General features: G+C 36.6%; 1 protein-coding gene across 1 annotated transcript in view; it reads right to left on the minus strand.

The window, feature by feature from the left end:
• Positions 1-20,913, minus strand: part of SBF2 (SET binding factor 2) — a 188,810-nt gene that overhangs the window by 49,662 nt on the left and 118,235 nt on the right. The window contains exons 17-18 of the mRNA XM_017727347.1: positions 15,687-15,755; positions 116-286 (exon numbers count right to left, since the gene is read on the minus strand). Of these exons, the coding sequence (XP_017582836.1) occupies positions 116-286; positions 15,687-15,755 (240 nt within the window). The remainder of the gene's footprint in view (positions 1-115; positions 287-15,686; positions 15,756-20,913) is intronic.

Consider the following 20,913-nt stretch of genomic DNA (forward strand, 5'->3'; position numbering starts at 1 on the left):
GGGAAAAAATGTAAGAAAAATACGTAAAATTGAAAAAACTCATAACTTTCTGTAACTTAGGAGACATTAAAATGTGAATAAAAATACTGCTTTAATATTTATTATATTTTCCTACCTTTTGTTTTAACTGTACTGCATGGTTGTCATCTTTGGCTGTAAGGTAGAGGGAACGAACTTGATTCTGCACGTTGCTATAGAAGGTTGTTTCCCAGAACTGTTGGTTAGTCCAGATAGGATGATCTTGTACACAGGTGTAAGCAAACTGACTAACTCCAGGTGCTAATTTCTGAAAGCAAAAAATGTGCAGAGTCAACAAATCAGTCCTATTATACAATTTCTTTTAAAGGCTATGACTTCAGAACTGACACACACGCATATATATATATGTATAAATATGATTAGTTGTACAGTCTGAAATATGAAATGTATCAACTTTAGTACTGCAACATGGGAAAGAGAAATTATCTCCAGTTTTGTGCCATTCAAGAAATTAACATACAGGGAGGCTGTATACAAGTCTAATGCCAGTGCAAGGGATGGTTTTCTTGATTTAGAGTAGAAAAATGAGAATCAAGATAAGAATTTTGTGATAACAGTACAGAACACATTTGTAATATAAAACATCTTCCTTGCCAACAAACCACAGTATTTTTAATAACCTAGCTGTACAACACAGAAATCAGTATTCAAACAGATGCAAATTACTTCTCATTTTATTTAGAAGTGAGAACCGCAGTAATGAAATTCAAAGTAATACTAAGTGTCAACTGAGTCCTTCCAATAAACTACATTTGTTGCAACAGCAGAAGATTAGATAAATTGTTATCTTCAGAGTTATTTACTGAACTGTATGACCCAAATTCAGTTCCTGAAAGAGTGCTAATTTGGGTATTTCTTTGAAGTCACAAGGGTCTGGATCACTGTAAAGTCTCAAACAAACCCAGAATTGTTACAGCATTAGTCATTATGAATGAACCATTTTTTTCAAGTATATCTATTTATTTAGGTTGCACAAGTCTCCCAGGGAGTTGTTTAATATTCTTGATAACCACATACAAAGAAAGGAAATTTATTTCAATGACCTGAATTATGAAGAATTAAATCCTTTATCATGTTCTTACTTTTTGATAAAAGAAGGCCACAAAAAACCTGTGTTGTATACTGCATGTAGCAAAGAAGCAGGTAATCTAAATATGTGCTCAGGATTATTTCTGCAGCAGAACGGAAGAATAAAGTACATTACTGGGTGCCTCATTTAATGACTATCACTCACAATACTACCCATACCTGAAACACACATCATATCTAGAATTTAGATTTTATTTTAGTGATTGTGTTCTAAACCACTTTCCTGGAGAGCATGAATACCACTCAATATTTGTAATTGTAGACTTGTACAGAACAGCCAGTACTTACAATACTTCCCTAGCTGGCACTTGGGCATTCAAATGGAAGGGTAGGAAATTACAACCAAAATTTTTGAAGTCTGGTATACAGATTTCTAGTTTTGCAATTCTTCAAACTGTGTTTTCCTCACTATGCTCTTCCAAGTACAGCATGAACTGAGAGTCCTGATCATGTGCCATGTACTTATTCCCTATCAAAGGTCCTTGAAAATTCTGTATCTGAGGAAATGGTATGTGGCATGCTAATAAAATGTACCCAATTGAAGTGTCTTTTTGTGCTTAGCCATCTAAAAGTGAGCAGTATGATTTTGATTCGCTCATGCAGAATTTCATCAAAAATTCTTGGTAACCTATTAAGAAATCTACATCTGTTCAAATAATGTTAAATGTGACTTTGTTTACTCCATACAGACTGAGAGGGCAGATAGCTGCTTGTTTTAACAGACACCCAAGTTTCAGTTGTGGTGCAGTTTATGGCAGATCACAGGAAATGATAACTGATCTCCCACCCCTGATGCAGCTGTTAAATCACAGAACAGGACAGCACAAAGAGTGTCCTACTGATCTTTGTGGGGACTGCTGGACATCCCTTGAAAACACCTAATCACACAAAAGATACACCACAGGGCCCACAAACTGATCTGGCCCAATCATTGACCTACGTCAAAACCCAGATGCACAAAACCTCTGTTACAGAGGAACAGGGATGATGAATAAATCATGGAATAAAAATATGGACAACATATCTCAAAAGCAAAGATCAGTGCTAAAGCCATATCATGACTTTTACTTGGATTAACTTTTTTTCCCCACTGGCACTGAACTCCCAGTCACAACAGATCTGCAAAGAGGGAGTAGGAATGCCAAGAACAGGGGGAAAGAAAAAGGGGAAAGGAAAAACAAAAGGAAAAAGGAAACAAAAAGTTTGTTCAAGCCTAGCTAGTCGGTAGGGTTAACTCACGTCAATTTGTGCAGCAAATGCCACATGATGAGTGAATTGACTATCAACCTCTTCCATTGCCTTTGATGCCTCAACCCAAATCAGATAATTGTGTAAACTGGGTGAAAAGGGGGTGATCTTTGACACAAACTCAAAAGGAAGTTTAAGCTCCTAACCCTGTGTCTAAAGAAATAAAAACGAGATACATGATTTTCACATGGAATCAAACATGACAGGAAAGCTGAGGGGCTTTTAGATGCTCTTCCTGTGCCCATAATTTGGCATGAACAACCATGTACAAAACGTAATTTTTAAACATTGGAGATTTATGTTCAAATACAACAACATAAATCAACACTGACAACAATTCCTAGACCAAATAAAAAAGGTTTATTTACAAAAGCATGAAAGAAAACACATCAAAAAAGCTTAGTGAGCATAAACATTATCCTTCTCGTCACCTGCATGTGTTAAAACAAATGGCAAAACCTCACAGTGGCCAGAGCACAGAATTAAAATCAGGACTTGCAGTTCCTGGCTCTGCCAGTTATTTGGATTCTCTGCTTGTTTGGGTTAGTTTGTTTGCAAAAAAGGCAAGAATACCAACCTCAAGAAGCACACTCTTGTTCCTATGCAGTCTAAATCCACGGACTAAAAATACTCTTGGTACAAATATAAGCGTTCCATGAAGTTTGCAGTGTCTATATTCTCTACCCTGAGAGTGCTTAGTCAGCCCATTTCCCTAGAATGGAAACTCATCTAACACATCAAAAGGGCCCCAATGTTTACTGCTACATTCAAAAGAATTTGCTCAGAATTTCCCCAATTTAAGGACAACAGTAGTTTCGTGGGTTTTACATCAAGCAATACTACATGCAAAAAACATATCTTCACCTAGCTCTCCACAGGGCAGCTAAACTACACTGATATTTGTGCTCTTTCCATCTGTCCCAATAACTCACTCCTGCCAGACAGAATGAACACAGGAGGTAGCAAAAGAATTTCCTACTTATAAGGGAGGATTTAGAGACTGATAGCTTAAAAGAGACCCCTGAAGAACATAATAAAAATAGTTCTGAACTCATTAAGTCCTTGTCAGTATGACAAAAAGAGCACTGAGGTGTAAATTGTAACAACCAACAGAACATCAGTTAATTGCTGCAAAGGACACCGAGTCCTTTAAATTGACTAACGAAACTTAAAAACCCCTGAACACTCCCTTCCCAAATCCCCTATGAAACAGACCCTACCCCTCTCAGAATAATTAACTACATACTACAGTTTGTGAAAACACAAGGTAGGCTTGGGACTTGCTTTGTATGACTACACAGGCAACTTCTTGAATTCAAGAATTGTCTTTCCATTATTTCCACCTTGAGGGGTACTGGATAACACCTGCCTAGAATTTTTTCCGTGTTTCCCAACACTGGATAGTTCTGATTGTGAAAATGATACTTGCAGCTCAGTAAGAAATGTGCACCAGTTCCAAGACTCCCAAACTTCCTGTGAGGTGCAGGTCCTCAAAGAGCTTCTCTATAACATTATATTATCTAGATTGCTTGTTTCTGATCACTCACAACTTGCTTGTTGTGTTGATCACTCAGCAGTTACTAGCCTTTACACCACAAAAGCTTAAAAGAAGGAAGCAAATTCATTACAGCAAAGCAAAGGATCCAGCTATTGATTGTAAGGTTGGAAAATGATTTTCAAAACAAAAAGAATAAAAACCAGAATATGAATATTCCTACGACTGCTCTTTTCTCACAGGATTTTGCTACACGTCTCTCAGTTAAGGAAGTGAAGGGGCAAACTCAACAGTGCTCTGTTTTTTAGAGAAATCCAGTTTACTTCAGAAATAAAGTGTCTTTCTGTCACCAAGTGACAGCCTGAGTTACTGGTTTGGATATATTTGGTGAGAAAATGAAGCAAAACAAGTGAGAAGGAGGGTGTTGCTGAATGCAAAGAGTAGCTTCCTCCTCAGCTCCTCGAGGAATCACTGGCTGTGGGTCATCCCTCTGGCCCCTGTGAGGAAGCTACTACAGCACCTTTGCATGCCAAAGCTCTTCCTCTCCTGTATTGGATACAGTTATCCCTGAAATCTGCAGTGCAGGCTTAGAGATCATCAGGACACAGTGGCATTGCTAACTCCCTGTCTCTGAGCTGCTCAGATAAACATCCAGTCAGTCACACACCACCGACTGCACATCATGAGTAGGTACCACTAAGCTGCTCAGATAAACATCCAGTCAGCCACCACCGACTGCACATCATGAGTAGGTACCACTTCCTGCAGGCAACAGCTGCCCCTGCCCAAGTGATGCAAATTAATTCTGCAAGTGAACATGTCCTACAAGCCAGTCCTGCAATCACATCTATGCTATGCCCACACAGATCCTGGTAAATCCAAAAAGACTTCAAAGTTGTCCCCCAGCATCAACCCTCATTGACTGACCAGCAGGACTGAGCCTGACCTATGTACTACTTGCAGATAACACATCACAGAATCACTGAATGGCCTGAGTTGGGAGGCACCTTGAAGATCATTCAGCTTCAACACCCCTGCCATGGGCAGGGACACCTTCCACTAGACCAGGCTGTTCAGAGCCCCATCCAACCTGGCCTTGAACACCTGGGGCATCCACAGCTTCTCTGGGCAACCTTCTCTTGTCTCATCACCCCTACAATAAACAATTTATTCCTATTATCTGTTTTAAATCTACCCTCTTTCTCTTTAAAGCCATTACACGCACAAGGGTAATTGTGCATGTATATGTTTCCAAGTCTGACCGTGTGCTGCATGGATAACACAAGTCAAAAAATTCCATTCAATGAATAGTTTTCCTATTTGGTCTAAAGTATAAAATTACGCCCACATGTATTGTGCACACAAATGTGGGGAAAGGTCATTAAAGCATGAAGGAAGAACTGCAAAGCTTCTGTAAATTTCTATTTTACTGCTCTAGAGAAAAAACGTGAAATACTAAATGGAGGTTTGTCTCCAATCTGAATATCTCGCCAACAAAAAAAGAAAACAATCTGCCACCTCTCCTTGCCTTCAGAAAGCCATCAAACCAGACTCAAGATTGACTTCAATTTTAAAATAAAATGAGTAGTAAAGTGGTCCATTACACTGTTTATCTACTATTATTTCACTATGAAAAATAAAAAGAAGGTCAATTCACTCCTAATTCAGTGCTACCAAATCACAGACAGGTACACTAAACCAGCAGAGGGCAATAGAATTCTAGAATTTTGCAAAAATGGGATGTAATTCTGGATGGAACTTTATTTACTGTATACATTTTCTGGCAAAAGTCACTTAAACATCTAATTACTCATGGTCTCTAATCCTAGATTCCTGAAGATCATGTGTAATTTACTAGACATTACTTAAAGCCATAAAGAATACCTCAGATTTCTACCAAGATGTATCAAGATAGATATTTGCTAATACAAAGTTCCCTGTAACATTAAATAATACACATAACAACACACTTCTTTCTCCAAAGAGATAAAAACAGATTTAAATAGTTCTGTTATACAAAGAAAGAAAGGAAACTAAAATCATCTAAAATGAAGTATGTTCAGATCCCACAAAAAAAGAGAGAAGACATTTTCATACCAGAACTTTGCAGTCCTAAATAAGGTTAAACTCCAAGAAGTGGATGAGAAACAGTTTGATTTTTCTCCCTCTAAACAGCACAATAAAGTTTTGGCGGGTTAAATCAATTAGTTAAGATACAGATTTCACAAATTCTCAGTTGAGGTGTTGAATCCATCTGAAGAGTTTTTCTAACTTTGACATGGTTATTTTGAAAGTTTTCTACAAAGTCACTGAATCCCTTTGGATCAGGTGGTTCAGTAGTGAGTGTGCACCTGTGAGTGCATTGGAATGGTGGCACTGGCTCTACCCACAAAAATAACCCACAGCAACAAAGTTGTTACCCAGGTCTGTGCTCAGAGACAAATAAACCCTGTAAATGTCCCAAGTTTATGGCTTTTATCTGTAGTCAAATACTGGTTCTTAGAATTATTGATGACCTGATATGTCACTTAAAGCCTAGCTAAATAGCGCAACTAAGTAACCCCCAAGGGGTAATAAAGTAACTACTTTTAAGTTCTTCTGTCACTTCAATCTAGTAGTTCTTTAATTACTATTTTTCTTCTTCTATGGCAGCTTTCTCTGCCTTCAGTGGTCAAAATCCTTGTGAAGTTCTCTCAATATACAGCATTTCCTCATCTGAAGAAACTATTAAAACAATAGTCCTCAAGTACCCTCAAGAGCAGGATGAGCAAATCTGAAAGATGTATGGCTACAATACAGAATATGAATTGCAAATTCATAAAATTTTAAGAGTAGTAGAACTCACCTTGGCAATACAAATTACACGTATACTACGTGGTTCAGGTGAAAGAAAGAGGATGGGCAAAATCGGAAACCGCATTTATTATGAAGAATTCTGAAAGTAAGGACAAGAAAACTGAACTTGTTGCACTCTGAACCAGGCCATTTGACAGATTAAACAATATCCAGTCTGATCAACAAAGAAAGTGATTGTGGAGGTGCTGAATGGAAGGGCCTTACAGAGCAGGATACTGTAAGGACACAGTTCTGCCACATGGTAAGATGCAGTTTTGGCACGTGCAGTGCACGAGGAAGAGGAGAGCCACATACCTGCCCTGTGAATTCTAACTGGCACAGTGTTATGAACTCATGACAACGAGCTGATGCGGCATTCCCAAACTGAAAGGGCTGTGATGAATCAGAGGAAGCCAAGAAGAGCATCCCACCAAGAATTCCAACTGCAGGTACTGTCATGAAGGGTATAGAAGCAGCAAATGGAAAAAATGCACGGATATGGGTGAAAACAAGAGTAGGAGATAGAAACTTCAATTATGGGCTTAAATCACTTGGATGTATAAGGAAGAAAAACATTTGTGACACCTCAGTTCTTTGGTCACACTCAGCTAAAACTGATGAGATATCAAGGATATCAACAGACATTCACACAGAAGCAGGCAATACATACAAATATATCAGCAATTTCTCTCCCTTACCATCTGTAAGCATTTGCCCTCCCGTGGAAACATAAAAAAATGCTGCTCAAACCATGATGGATAATAATGCTACAATGAAACAGAACTCAATGAAGGAAATTGTGTTTTCATGCAGAAAGTTCCATTCTACTGGGATAAGGACATAGTGATGAGGAGGCAAAGTGGAACTTGCACATATGGAAAATGCATGGGAGACTGAGTTACTTCATTTACATTCCTTCGCTTTAAGGTCAGAAGCTTTAGGAGAATTTTAATTAAACCACCAGAAATTCTTTCATGGTGAAAATTCTAAGTGAATCAGAATTTCTGTAACACTGTAATCCCCCCTAGAAATAACAATGTAAAGAGAGGAGCTACAACCAAATTAAAATTGTTAAACCAGCGTTACGTATCATTTCTAGAAAACAAGCTCAAGTGAAATCAGTTACGAATGATGTGATCCAGTACTAGTGGAAATGAAACAGAAAGCTTTCTCCTTATTCTAGAAGATACTGGGTCAGTTCCTCAGTTACAGAAATTTACTACAAAATTTTATCTTTACATCTTATTTTAATTGGGGGGAATTTCCTTTTTCTTCTTCCTGACCAAGTACTTCCTCCCACAAACCAGTAAGGACAGGAACTACAGATTGCCAAGTTCTCTTCCATGTTTCCCATGATGTTATCATTCTGGGAAAGCCAGCTTCTTCAACAGAGCAAAGTTACCACAGTAATTAATTTCCTAAATTCCTTGTAAAGGTATGTTAAAAACATTCTCTAGTTAGTCTCTCCTACTAATATGCTAACCTGTTGTATTATACTTTCCTAATTTCCTTTTCCACCACCTAAAAATGGGTTTGGAAGTCAGATATTCTCTACTGTAAAGACATAAAATGTATTCTACTGGCATGTATTATGTATCCATTCAGAACCAAAGTGCACAAGTTAAAATCTTAAGGATCAGAGATGACATTTTGGTGCCTGTGTTTGCAAAGGATACTGCAAAACCACTCGATCACAGCTAACAAGAATCCTCAGATTCCTGTTTTAACTTGAAAAGTATGTTTGCTTTTACAAAAATAATTTACTGAACTATAATATTTGTATGAAAAGAACTTTTAATGGATGTAATAAAAACTTTTGACTGGAGGAGTGCTTGGAAATATTGACAGAACTTTGACCATTGCCTTAAAAATGCTCTTCCATGACCCCACTTATATTCATAAGCACCTGCCAAGTAACCACATTATCCTCTCTCAAAAGTCAATAAAACTGCTTTTAGGTCATGTCCATAAAAACTTCAGCATTAATTAACCTTCTGGTGGACACAATCACCAACAGTAACGATGACTATTATGAATAATGATGACTGTCATGAATTATGAACAATAACGATGACTCCACAGCTTCCTTCCAATGCCTCAAACTGCCTGGGTTCAGATATTATTACTTATTTCATTTTTCTGTTCTTTTGTACAAAAGCAACACCAACAGTTCTGTCCACAATTAAGGCTCCTGGATTTTCCAGGAATGCAAATAATGCTCATATACACACTAGATAATGTTGTAAATATTCTTTTGTGCTTCAGCTTCTTCCATATTTTCTATTACATGACACAGCCATGTTCTTTTTAAGCAGGCAACTTAATGTATTTCTATATTAAAGGGATTAGCATTCTGAGAACGGATAAATAAAAATAATTTTAGTACTAAAAATAATGTTACTTAATACTACTTAGTCACAAAAACATTTCCATAGACTAAGATAGTATCAGAACTGGCAGGATAGAGATACAAAAAGAAAATTAATGGAAGCAGACAAAACTCCTTGCCAAGACAATAAAGGAAGTCTTTCACGATGGGAGTTTCCTAAATTAAAGCTAGCAATTCAAGAGTGGAGAATTTTAAAGTAGAAGTGATTTTAACCCGAGCACACCAGAGCAGGACAGAAAGTTTTAGAAGGAAGTATATTAACTAGGTGCAAGAATGAAAACATTTCAGTGTAGAAAGCCAACACATTACAGAAAGTCTTCCTAGCCTCCCAGGAGTCTAAAAGCATGCTGATGATAATGAGAATTACTTGGGACAATCACAGTTGTGCAGAAATTGAAGTTAAGAATCAAAACTCATATTAATTGTAAAAAACCCCACTAACTCTGCTTTTCTAAATTAACTGCATCATCCAATAGCTGTATGCGATTCTCTGGTATTTACACAAATTCTAAAATAAACATATAATATTGTTATAAAGTAACAGAGGCAATGGTAGTATCAAATTTTCCCACTTTTCCACAGCAGAAGTGGACCAATATTCTACTGATTCCAGCTGATACTAACTGTAAAATTTGCCTGATAAAGACATAAAAATGGAAACAACTCTTCACCCACCATCACAGATTTTCCACACTGGCCTTTCATTGGGTAACTTCCCTGTGACTTTGTAGCTGCTGCTACACAACAGAGAGTACATTTCAAATTATGAAGCTTCTGTCACATAACTAACCTTGAATTGGGTCTCTCTTGGAAGGGCAGTTCATGATAATAATTAAAGTATTATAAACTATTCTGAATTTCTCTAGTACTGCCTGCAATCTTCGGAGAAAGCCCTTATCCTTGTAACTGGGAATCTCTCCTACACCAAACAGGGTCTGGAGCAGAGTGGTCATTTATTCAGGCATTTCAAGGAATAAAGACTTTCTTCCATAGAACATCTGCCATAACTGTTACTGAATCCATTTCTGCTATGAAAGTACACAAATTACTTTCATGTCATTATGCCATATGAAAGAGCATACATATCTCACTATGGAAAACATTAGAATTATTTCTATTGGTGTATTAACATGAAATACTTCTGTATCACATTTTATTATTAATTCAACTTTTTACTTAAATTACGATTTTTGTATTCACCTTGAAGATTGTAAAAAAAACCCCCTGGACTAAAATCCTTTTCATCACAAAAATGCTGCCAGGATAATTCTTAAGATGACCTGAATAAATGTTCTGTGCTATATTCAAAGGTTTTAAGTTAAATGATTTACACCAGATTTTGCTCTTTTAAAAACACTGAATAAAGTCTCCTATTTTATGTAATTCTGTTCCGTTCTCAGTAAAGGTACAGGAGCATGGATTACAAATGAAAAATGGGCAGCCATGAAGATGAACAGCCCAATTATGCCATACTGTAAGGATTTCAGTCAGCCCCAGCCCGTAAAGCTGCAGACTCATTTCTCTCATTCCATTTCAAGCGCTACAAAAAAATTAGCATCAGTATCCAACTGAAATTTTATTTGAAATTTTGTGGCTTAGAGCATTAAAATAAAACAATAATAATAAAAAAATCAGTTTTTCCCTCTGTCCCTCCCAAGAATTACATAATTTAGTCACATAAAAATTATAAAGCAGTCTCCAGTACATTTTGCTTAAAGACAAATGTCAATTTGAACGTAATACATCCAAACTGTGAGACATCTTGCTGCATTTGGGTTATTTTTGCCTAAGAGAGATCAGCACTCTCCAAGTGTACATCAAGCCATTAAAACCAACTGACTCAGAAATTTAAATTAAACACCTGTGACTCTGAAAAATAATACTGCTCTGGATACTGCAATGTAAAGAAATGTTTGTCCACAAATGTGGAAGCCCATTCATAATATCGACACAGAGAAAACCTTACTCTCAGAATAGCGTATTTTTATTGTGCCACTTCCTTTATTCAAACACTTCTGAATGCCAAACAACAAAAAATTTGCAAGTGCGTTACTGTGGACTATGCAATGTGGTAGAATATACTCAGAAAGGTATGGAAACAAAGATGATTATATGCAGTTTAACCAAAAAGTTTGAGTTACAAAATTTTGGAAAAGATCCCTGAGAGGTAGAAAATTGTAGTACAACCGGCACAATCAGGTTCAGAGGGGAATGTAACTTTGTCTAACATTCAGTGGTTGAGGGATGCAAGAAAGAATGTCTGATCAGTGTCAAACATCAGCTTTGCTGCAAAGAGAGGGCAGATAGAGAGGTGGCCTCTGCCTGGGGCAGCAGTGGGGACCAGCTTTTGCTCCATGTGGTGTTGTCCAGGACAGGCTGGAACTGGTGCCTGCCACTGATCCTGCCTGGCTGCACTCTGAGCCTCCCAGAAATGCAGCGCGGCGTTCACCACATCCTGCCACCTTGGCAGGGGCCCAGGATGAAACAGGGAATCCAAACCCTGTGAGTTGGACAATGCCAGTTATGCAATCGTCAAATTGTCCTCCTTGATGAGTTAATAAAAGGAAAACATGATTAAAATACGTGCCTTTCCTCTTGTCCTGCCTTCCCGCACGTAGAACAAGAGCTCTTTTCCACAGCACCAAGGAACACTACATTTCCACTTCACACACAGAAGTGACCACATACTGAATACGCATGGGTCACCCGTACCGTGAAAACATGGAAAAGTTCTTTTATCTTCACGTATAAATACATTTTATTTATATTGTTTCAATTTTAAACAAAATTCCAGCAGTATTACTAAGGGTAAACTAAAACCTTTTTCTAACCCAGAAGCAAAAATTTGTTTGTTTTTGTGACATTAACAGTACACACCAAAGTCCACTGTCACTGATGAGTCACATTTCGCTAACAGCTTGTGTCCAATATTTAAAATTTTTAAAAAGCATTGGGACTATTTTTTCTAGAAAAATTCAATTATTACTCCAGGCCACAAATATGCAACCAGTGCTGACTTCCTGTCTATGACTTTAATCCCATCAGCTCTGACTTAGAGTGCGATCAAATCCTGCCTGATCAAGTTTCACAATAGATCAGTCACCAGACTTCAGGGAGAATTCTGAAATTTCACCAGACATCCCAAGAGCTCCTAGCACGCTGTACACAGTGTGATGTTTCTTGTAATTTTAATTGGATCTGTGTAGAAATACTCTAGACTAGTTTTTAAATAAGCAAAGACATTAAGACAAGATGGGTTACATCATGCCAGCTTGTTCCTTTCTTCAAATTTTCTGCTGTTTTTCCAAAGATATTTAGAAAATCCCTCGAGGCTAATGCATGACATAACCATTCCAGAATCTTACCAACATCACCTCCAAGCTGTAGTCTTACTGCTCAGTTTCTTAGCTCATCTGCTGAACTCAAACAAAACCACATCTTTCTCATTATTTATACAACTCAAACACTTGGTGGCTGCGCTATGTGCAGTAAAATACAGTAAAGTTGTTTAGGAAGAACAGGTAATTGTTTCATTAGTGCTCTGCTTTGTCTTGGATAAATAAAATGAAACCTAACATTTCATGTACACAACAGTCCTTCCATAACGTGAACTGTGATATTGTGTAACTTCTTTTCACTACTTCATTTGAAGCAACAGGAATTACACTAACAATGAAATGCCGTGACACAAAATCCCACCACAATTTCCCATCAAAATGCTACAGCAAACATAGATGGTAAAATATCAGACTGGTAAAAGTCTACTACATTTTTAGATTTACTACAAATTTTGTCACTGATAACTTGATTTGGAGCACTGCCTGTGCAATTACACCAATGCACACACAAATGAAACCCCGTGTCACTGCCACATGCACAATTCCTGTATATTCCTCGCTACCACGAACATTGTTCAGTCTCCACAGGGGTGGGTGAAAGGAGATTTAATATGCTGCTGGCATTAAACACGGTATTCTGAGGACAGAAACACCAATAAAACAACTGCACTCTGCCAAGCACTGCTTCATGCCTGGGAAGCATCAACACAATCATATGGCAGAGGTCAGATAATTCTTCATGTTGAAGCACAGGTTCATGCCAGGTAGAACATATTCACTCTAGTCTATGACAGAATTTTGAAAACCTCTAGACAGGCTGAAAAATCCTCCAAAAAGTGTAATTTTTTACTCAAATTCCAAACTGAACCTTAAACTGTTAATCTAAATTTTAACTAATCACTGCAAAGTTAGTCTAATAGTCTTATGTTCTGAACAGCATGTCAGTTTGTGTTTAGTATGAATAGTTTTATACCAAAATAAGTACTTTTGCCAAAGAATTGTATCTAATGGGACATACCAAAGGGGACCATCACTGAACCTGAGGATTAGATCTGGGAAAAACAAAATTCTTTTTCTATTATGCACTAACAGCTGGCTTTTGCAAGTTAACAGTCAGGTTACTTTAATTTTTAATTCAGGTCAGGAACATTAAAAAACTCATCATGCTTCTTCCATCCAGGGACTCACAGTTTCCTGAGTGTATTTTTAGAGTTAAATAGTCTAGGCTATTAATAAAAGATTTCAGAGAACTTTCTGTGAGAGAAATGGTGTGAGATCTTGGTACCCCTACCAAAAAATATGTGTATATATGCAACTAAAATGTATTCTACATTCAATACAGACTTTTGCTCTGCTTGATGGTGAAATCAAAACTTCAAGTTTATTTCAACACTCCTGATACTAGATTTTTTAGAAATCTCTTTTTACTGTCTTCTTTTTTTTTTTCTTCCCCTACTTGATAAAACTTTACCAAGGTAGGAATCTAACAAAACTGCTGCAACACCCCAAAATACTCCCTGTACCTCTCAAGGTGAAGAGCTATGTGGACTCTGTTGGATATTTTTATAAGAAAAACTAAAAACCAGAAAATAAAAGAAAACAGAAGTTTCTTCAAAATGTAGAATGTATGCAGTAGTAAGAATAAAATAAGGAAGAGGGAAATTTCTACGGCTCATTAGGTCTTCCCTCAAGTTAAGTATTTGTGGCAGCAACAAATGTGAAACAACAGTTCTGCTACTCAAGGACTCAAAACAGAGTGAACAGAGAAAGATAAACTTGGAACTAAAGACGGGAAAAGTCTATTTGCTGGGATCAAAAAATTTAACATCTCACCATGCTACCTAACATAAGAGAATGAAAATACTCTCTACTGCTTTCCCAAAAGCAGTTGTGGGGTATTATGTACAGCTATGAAATAAAACCCATTTAAATAAAACTTTTTTACAGTTCAAATAATCAGAAGAGGAAAAAACTCTGCCATTTTATGCTCCCTACGTGTTGTTAAGCACTAGTTTAAATAAAAAAGTCAAGAAATCTACACAACTAACTTCGTCAAAATTGCTCTTGTGTTCAACAGATGATTCTGTTTTCTATGACTGGTAAAGTTCAACATTTTTTATTCTAAGAACAACATGACAGAATCTATTTCTAGTTTAAAAAAACCCCAGAAATTGATTAGAATGTATGATTTGAACTAAAAATGACTGACTTATTTCTCAGCTTTTTGTTGCGGAAATCTTGGTTTCCATTCAGCTGAAACAAGAAACGTTCTGCATTTTACTTATGGCTACTCATTAATGCCTCATAAACAATCTGAAACGTGGAAGGTTGTATTTTTCAATTTCTGTATTATTAATGTCTAGATAAGCTGTCACAGCAACTACTGTTTTGCAATATCACAGTGTACCAATCACCAATGACTAAACACTTCTTTCCCAAACTGGGTTGTATAACAACATTCACATTAAACAAAGTCTATTTAATATTGCAAGCAAGTCCACATTCTGAACTTATCTCCTCAGGTATGTACATCCTAAAAAGCAGGACTGGAGCTACCCAGAACTGGTGAAAACAGTACTGTATTGGGACACTGAAACAAATATAGTCATACTACAAGAGTTCTGCTTCTGAAAGAATTACTTACAAAACTTGCATTATTTGTGTTTTTGTATTTACTATCACATTGTATTTTGCCACTATCAAACATTATGCACTTTCCCTCCCAAAAAGAAACCAAAACAAGAAACTGAAAACAAATATGTAGTTAAAACAACTGATTCATAATATTCTCCAAAATTAACAACTACACAGACTGAAAACTTGTACTTTTGGCCAAGTACTTTATTGGCCAATTTTACTACAGTGACCATTGTATTATATTGGCCAGTATATGTTTAACATGCCAAATTAAACAAAGTAGTACTGCAATAAATAGTTTTTACAGAGTAACATCAGAAATTACTCTTTTCTATTATTTTAGTGACTAAATATAATTCAGTGATAATTCTGTAACCCATCATATACGCCTGCATTTAATTCTGGGTGTGTCTCATAATCATAATGATCCAACAGCAATAAATGCCATTCTGGAGTAATGCCCATACGAGTCTTTTTGATGATTTCCATTGACAACAACAAATTCTAGAATGAATCTTCCTATCCATCATGTATCTCCTGTCATCACTTTCTCCATTTTAATAAAGTGTGTGTGTAAAAAAATACAAAACAGCAGTGGTTTTCAATAGACACTTACCCTATAGAAGGCAGTCGTCAGGGGCAGCAACGCTGCAGCAATGCTGTATTCTTCTGAAGATGAACAATCCTGCAAGAAAAAACATAGAAGAAAATAAGCAAAACCTTTTTATGCACTATAATTTCATTCCTGCCTTATGGAGTCCCTCTGGCATCCTTCTGACACACAATGTAATCTTCAATCATCTGATATCATGTAAGAATAACACGATTTATGAGTGGGTACATATATACATATATGTGTATCTCCTCATGATTTCTCTTAGACAGGCATTGCTGTGATTCTTCCCACTTTAGAAATTTATGAGCCAATTTCTCATTCATATGTCTGAAATACAATTTCACTGACATAGTTTACGTATAATAAGGAAAGTTCTCCTCATCTAGGAAACAATGAAAAGGCAGTTTGCTTCCATTTGGGTCAACAGCAAACCTGACTAAAATGGAAGTGATGTGATGACCAAAGAATGCCCTTTCAAAACGTCTACATGAAGGAAGTGACATTTTTGCAATATGAAATAATCACCTCCACAGTCTCTACAAAAGTTTGGCACAAGGTTAACTTCAAAAGAAGATGAAAACCCATTCTCTTCAAGTGTTTGAATGCCTCATTCAACAGTCAAGTGTGTCATTCATGTCTCTCTAGGCAGAGAAGGGTATGCCAAAGTAAATCAACTAGTAATTGTGCTGATGAAAGTCATGATTTTATTACAGAAGTCTTTTAAAAGAAAGCAGAATTGGAATGTAACTTAATATTTAAAAAACAAACTACTTGAATTTTTATGACTATAGAAAAATAGAACAAAAAATACCCAAGAAAAGTTAAAAATTATACTTTCTAAGAAAGTGATCAGGTGGGTTCTTTTCATCAGCTCTTTTTGCCACCACTAAAGAACACAATAACGCGCATAGTTGTACTAGACAAATGTATCACCATTGTGCCGCTGGATGATGGATGGACAACCAACATTTCCAGAGGAACAATTCATTTTAATATTTTTAACAACCCCTGTTACAGGGGGCACCCTGAAACTCAAACCACTCCTATTAACTGTAACAACTGACCAAGTGCCAAAATTGAAATATCTCAAGCGCTCCTCTGCCAGACTTTACAGTTATGCCTTCATCTCATATCAGAGTTCTCTAAAACAGAACAACTAGCAAAAACCTGGCAAGAGCCAATTGTGATAGCAGAAATATTAAATCTACATTACAAATGCAATCATGTTAAGGATCATTAGGATGTTATTTGTATTCATCTCACTCTTTGCTCTCAAATGGCTGCAGAGTGACTGCGGACTGCAGGTTTAGAACAACAGACCAAAGAACTCATCACAAGACTATTTTACTTCTCATCATTTTAAAGCTTATTTCAACCTTTGTGATTTTTCAGTAACAAATACTTCATCTTCTATTACTTTAATCCAGCTCACCTAAACAGAATACCAATGTCCATTACAGTTAAATACAGCAGCATTTAGAAAACTGCTTACATATATATTCTGAAAAGGCATACAACAAGTTCACAATTGTGAAGGCTCACTTCTGCCCAGAGTTACTGAGGGTTTCAAGTGTGTCTAACTCTGCACAAATGCATGAATGCTAACCATGCACGGACAAGAGTTTGGCAAGTGCTCACACTTCATAACACATCCCAGTCTGGTAGAGGAAAACAAACAAAAATGGACACTGAGAAACTCAATAAATGTTTCAATGATGCCTCTTAGTATTGTGATATGTATATAACATACCCAAATTAGTTTGTAAGATCTCAGAGCATAAGGCTAAAGGACACAGCCTCAGCTGCTTTTAATTTTCCATTTCTCCATTATTTCCTATTGTTATCCATATCCTTAATCCCCATTTGGAATTTAGCACATGTATTTTTAGTTTAATATATGATAAATATTCTTAGTACTTTTTCACTTAACAAGAACACTTCCCATTTAAAATTTGACTTTCCAATCTTTAGGAATATGCAACATCTTTCAAAGAAATACATATCTTATTTCTGTACATGATTATTTATAAGCAGGTATAAAATAATCCATCCTCATTTTCAGGTTACCTACTTAATCCCTTAGCTCAAATTATTTGAAAGAGTTCGGGCTTTTACCCAAAATATACATAAAAATATCTTTATAAAAACTGAGCAATGTATCTTCACCTAGAGAGCATTCAATACTCCAAGAGCTAACATATGTCTCAGAGATATATATCATCACCATATAAACAACACATTAGATTATTTTTCCATTCCTTCCTTCAAGTACGAAATTCTCCACATATTCTATGTCAGCAGTACATGGACTTGGAGTATGGAAGTATTATCTTTTTTTTTTTCTTCTCCAGTATATGAGAAGGCATATAAAGTGATCTCAGTTAGGAATAAATTATAACACTATTGTTTTAAGATGAGTGGAACTAATTAACTGCTCACCTGCTTTGTAGCTGCAAGACAGAATGCCATAGGTAAAAGAGATGTTGCACTGAAATCTCAGCTTCTCAATTTTACAGACAAACCAAAGTACTGGAAATGTCATATATGTGTTGTAGGCAATTAATTTAGACTCCTGAAACAATGCAATCCAGCTGCCTTATATATAATGTCTTTACCAATTGTGAAAAATATCTCTTACTGCTGCTACAGAAGTAGACAAAAATCAAATACCATAAAATAATCAAAGCTGTTCCACCTAATTTGCACAAAATGAAGCTGAAACACATCTGGGGAACAAAAACTATTTTCAGCAAATTAATCATCAAAAAACCAAGGTCCTTTGACAGTGAAATACAGGCTTCCACCATGACATATGCAGAGTACTGCTTTGAATCCATGCCTAATTGAGTGAAAACCTGGCACATTGTTCTGGCCATACTGATCATATATCCAGACAGTTGCTGAACTCCGTAGCAGATTGGAAGATTTACAGGAATTCATGTACACTTAAAATAGCTTTGCTCCACTGAATTGACAAGTGAATAATAAAAGGAGAATATTTTTCCTTACATCACTTACTTTGACAACGCATGTGATTTACTTTTACATTCCAGTCAGTTTCAATATGCAGCAAAACTTTGGTGCTTCGATATTGCCATTAGAATGCAGAGCTGGGAGCTTGGAAGTTACAGCTTCTGACTACTTGACTGGACACATGGGGCTGATATGGGGAAGCACTGATGGCTTTTGGAATCTGGTAGGTGGCTCAGGCTTCTGGTGCTGGAGGAGAGAGTCAAATCTGCTCTTCACTCTTGACTTCAGAACAAGTACTGCGTGGAAGTCTTGCTAGCAAAACAAGGCATTGTACATCATCATGAAGCTGAGATGCCCTCTGCAGCGTGGTCCTAGTGATGAACAGCCAAAGTCACCCCAGGATCATTCCCTGATCTGCTACTGGACATGCAGGCCCAGGTTCAAGAAGGCCTTTAAGCCCCCTCTGATATCCCGCAAGAGCAAGTCCAAGCCAGTGAAGCACAGTGACAGTGCACAAAAATTACCTCTCTTCCTGCATTGAACAATAACTTACACTTAGGGATTTCTGCTTTCTTAGTGACATGATAAAAATCTAGAAGACATGTATGGAATAGCAAGATAACATTTCGGCTGGAATTTTCTTCTAAAATTCATCTTGATAGTCTCTCTCATTAACTGCTACCTGATACAGGATCTTCCTGTGTTAAAACCCATTCTGCTTTAGGCACTAAGCTTTTCAAACAGACACCACATTTTTAATAACCTCCAGAAATCCAAGTATGCCAAAAACTTGGGATCCAATTTTGCCTTACATTCAGGAGCACCATAAATACATGGAATTCCCCACAGGCCTGACTATCACATGAAGTCACCACAGCATGCAGTGAATGCATCCAAACTAAAAAGCTGAACAGGGCAGCACTTGATCCATACCTTTTTGGCAGCACAGTAGGATGCATGCATGCTCTATTAAAAATACTGCTCAAGTAATGCTCAACACTGCACTGTCCCTCTTGAGAATAAGTGAAGTCAATTTTCAGGCGTACCAAGAGCATTCATCACCCTGCAGGACTAAGCTCATAATGAATCCAGAAAAAAAGTGCCAGAAACTTTAGGGTCATACATGTTTTTAAGAACTGTTAAGTCAGCATGTGTAACTATGTGCAGAACATTGGCTACAAACTGCAGGTGAAACATTAGTTACAAATTCAACAGATGACTTCACTGGTGTCAGGATTTAATCCTAATTCTTACAGATATATTATGTGGGCAGGGTTTTACTGAACCACAGAATTTTTATTATTGATGCAGTTTATATTTTGGAAATATGAACTGTCAATCCTAATGCACAGGACTACTATTTTTGTCTAAAGCAGTAAGAGAATTCAACAGTTTAGAAAAACTGCTTTTTTTGCTAAAAGGAATAGGGATTAATCAGGTAGAACTGCAATGTTATTCGTAACTATAATATTAATGAGGTTATTTTTAATTTTCATTAGATAAGCTGCATAAATTTTATTCATTCGTCTACAAATACAATATTAATGCAATTGAACAATTAAAAATGATAGTTTTGATCAAAGAAAACCTATTCTATGTTAACTGATGTTACCATCAATGTCCTTGATATCTAATCTTTGCAGAGTTAAAAATCCAAGTAAATAAACTGACAATTTCACAATATCTAATTATAGCTAATATAACTCTATGCTGTCTTGAAACAGCTGAAAAGACACAGACCTATCTGGAATTTCCAAAGTAACTTTTAAAAGTATTTAAACCACAAGTTTTAACCTCACAGATAAAGCCATCACCTAAAGCAAGAGTTAAAATTACAGAGTTTGTTGGAATAAATGCCAATATGACAATAATCACTTATACTATCTTTACTAACATCACATAATTAACTCAACATGAAAGTTTAAAATCTTCTTATTGGAATCCTAACCAAAATTGCTTTTTTCCGTGAAAATTAATGTGCATTTACTTTCTTGCTAACAGTCATATAGAGCTTTGCCTAGTGAAGTTAGGCAAATCAATGCTAGCTGATGCTCTGATTTTTAGTGAGATCAAGCTTTTCCCTTTTTTTTTTGTTGACAAAGGTGAAATCAAACCTTATTGAAGCAGTTACATTTTTATTAAATGGAACTCTTCTGAGGACCTGAGAAACAGGATGAAAAGCAGACATACTGAGAAGGTCCACAGAGCTGACTACCTGTTGTCTTATCTCTTAGCAGAACTACTAGAAGAAACT

The sequence above is a fragment of the Corvus brachyrhynchos genome, unplaced genomic scaffold, assembly GCF_000691975.1.
Source record: "Corvus brachyrhynchos isolate BGI_N302 unplaced genomic scaffold, ASM69197v1 scaffold542, whole genome shotgun sequence".
Lineage (NCBI taxonomy): Eukaryota > Metazoa > Chordata > Aves > Passeriformes > Corvidae > Corvus > Corvus brachyrhynchos.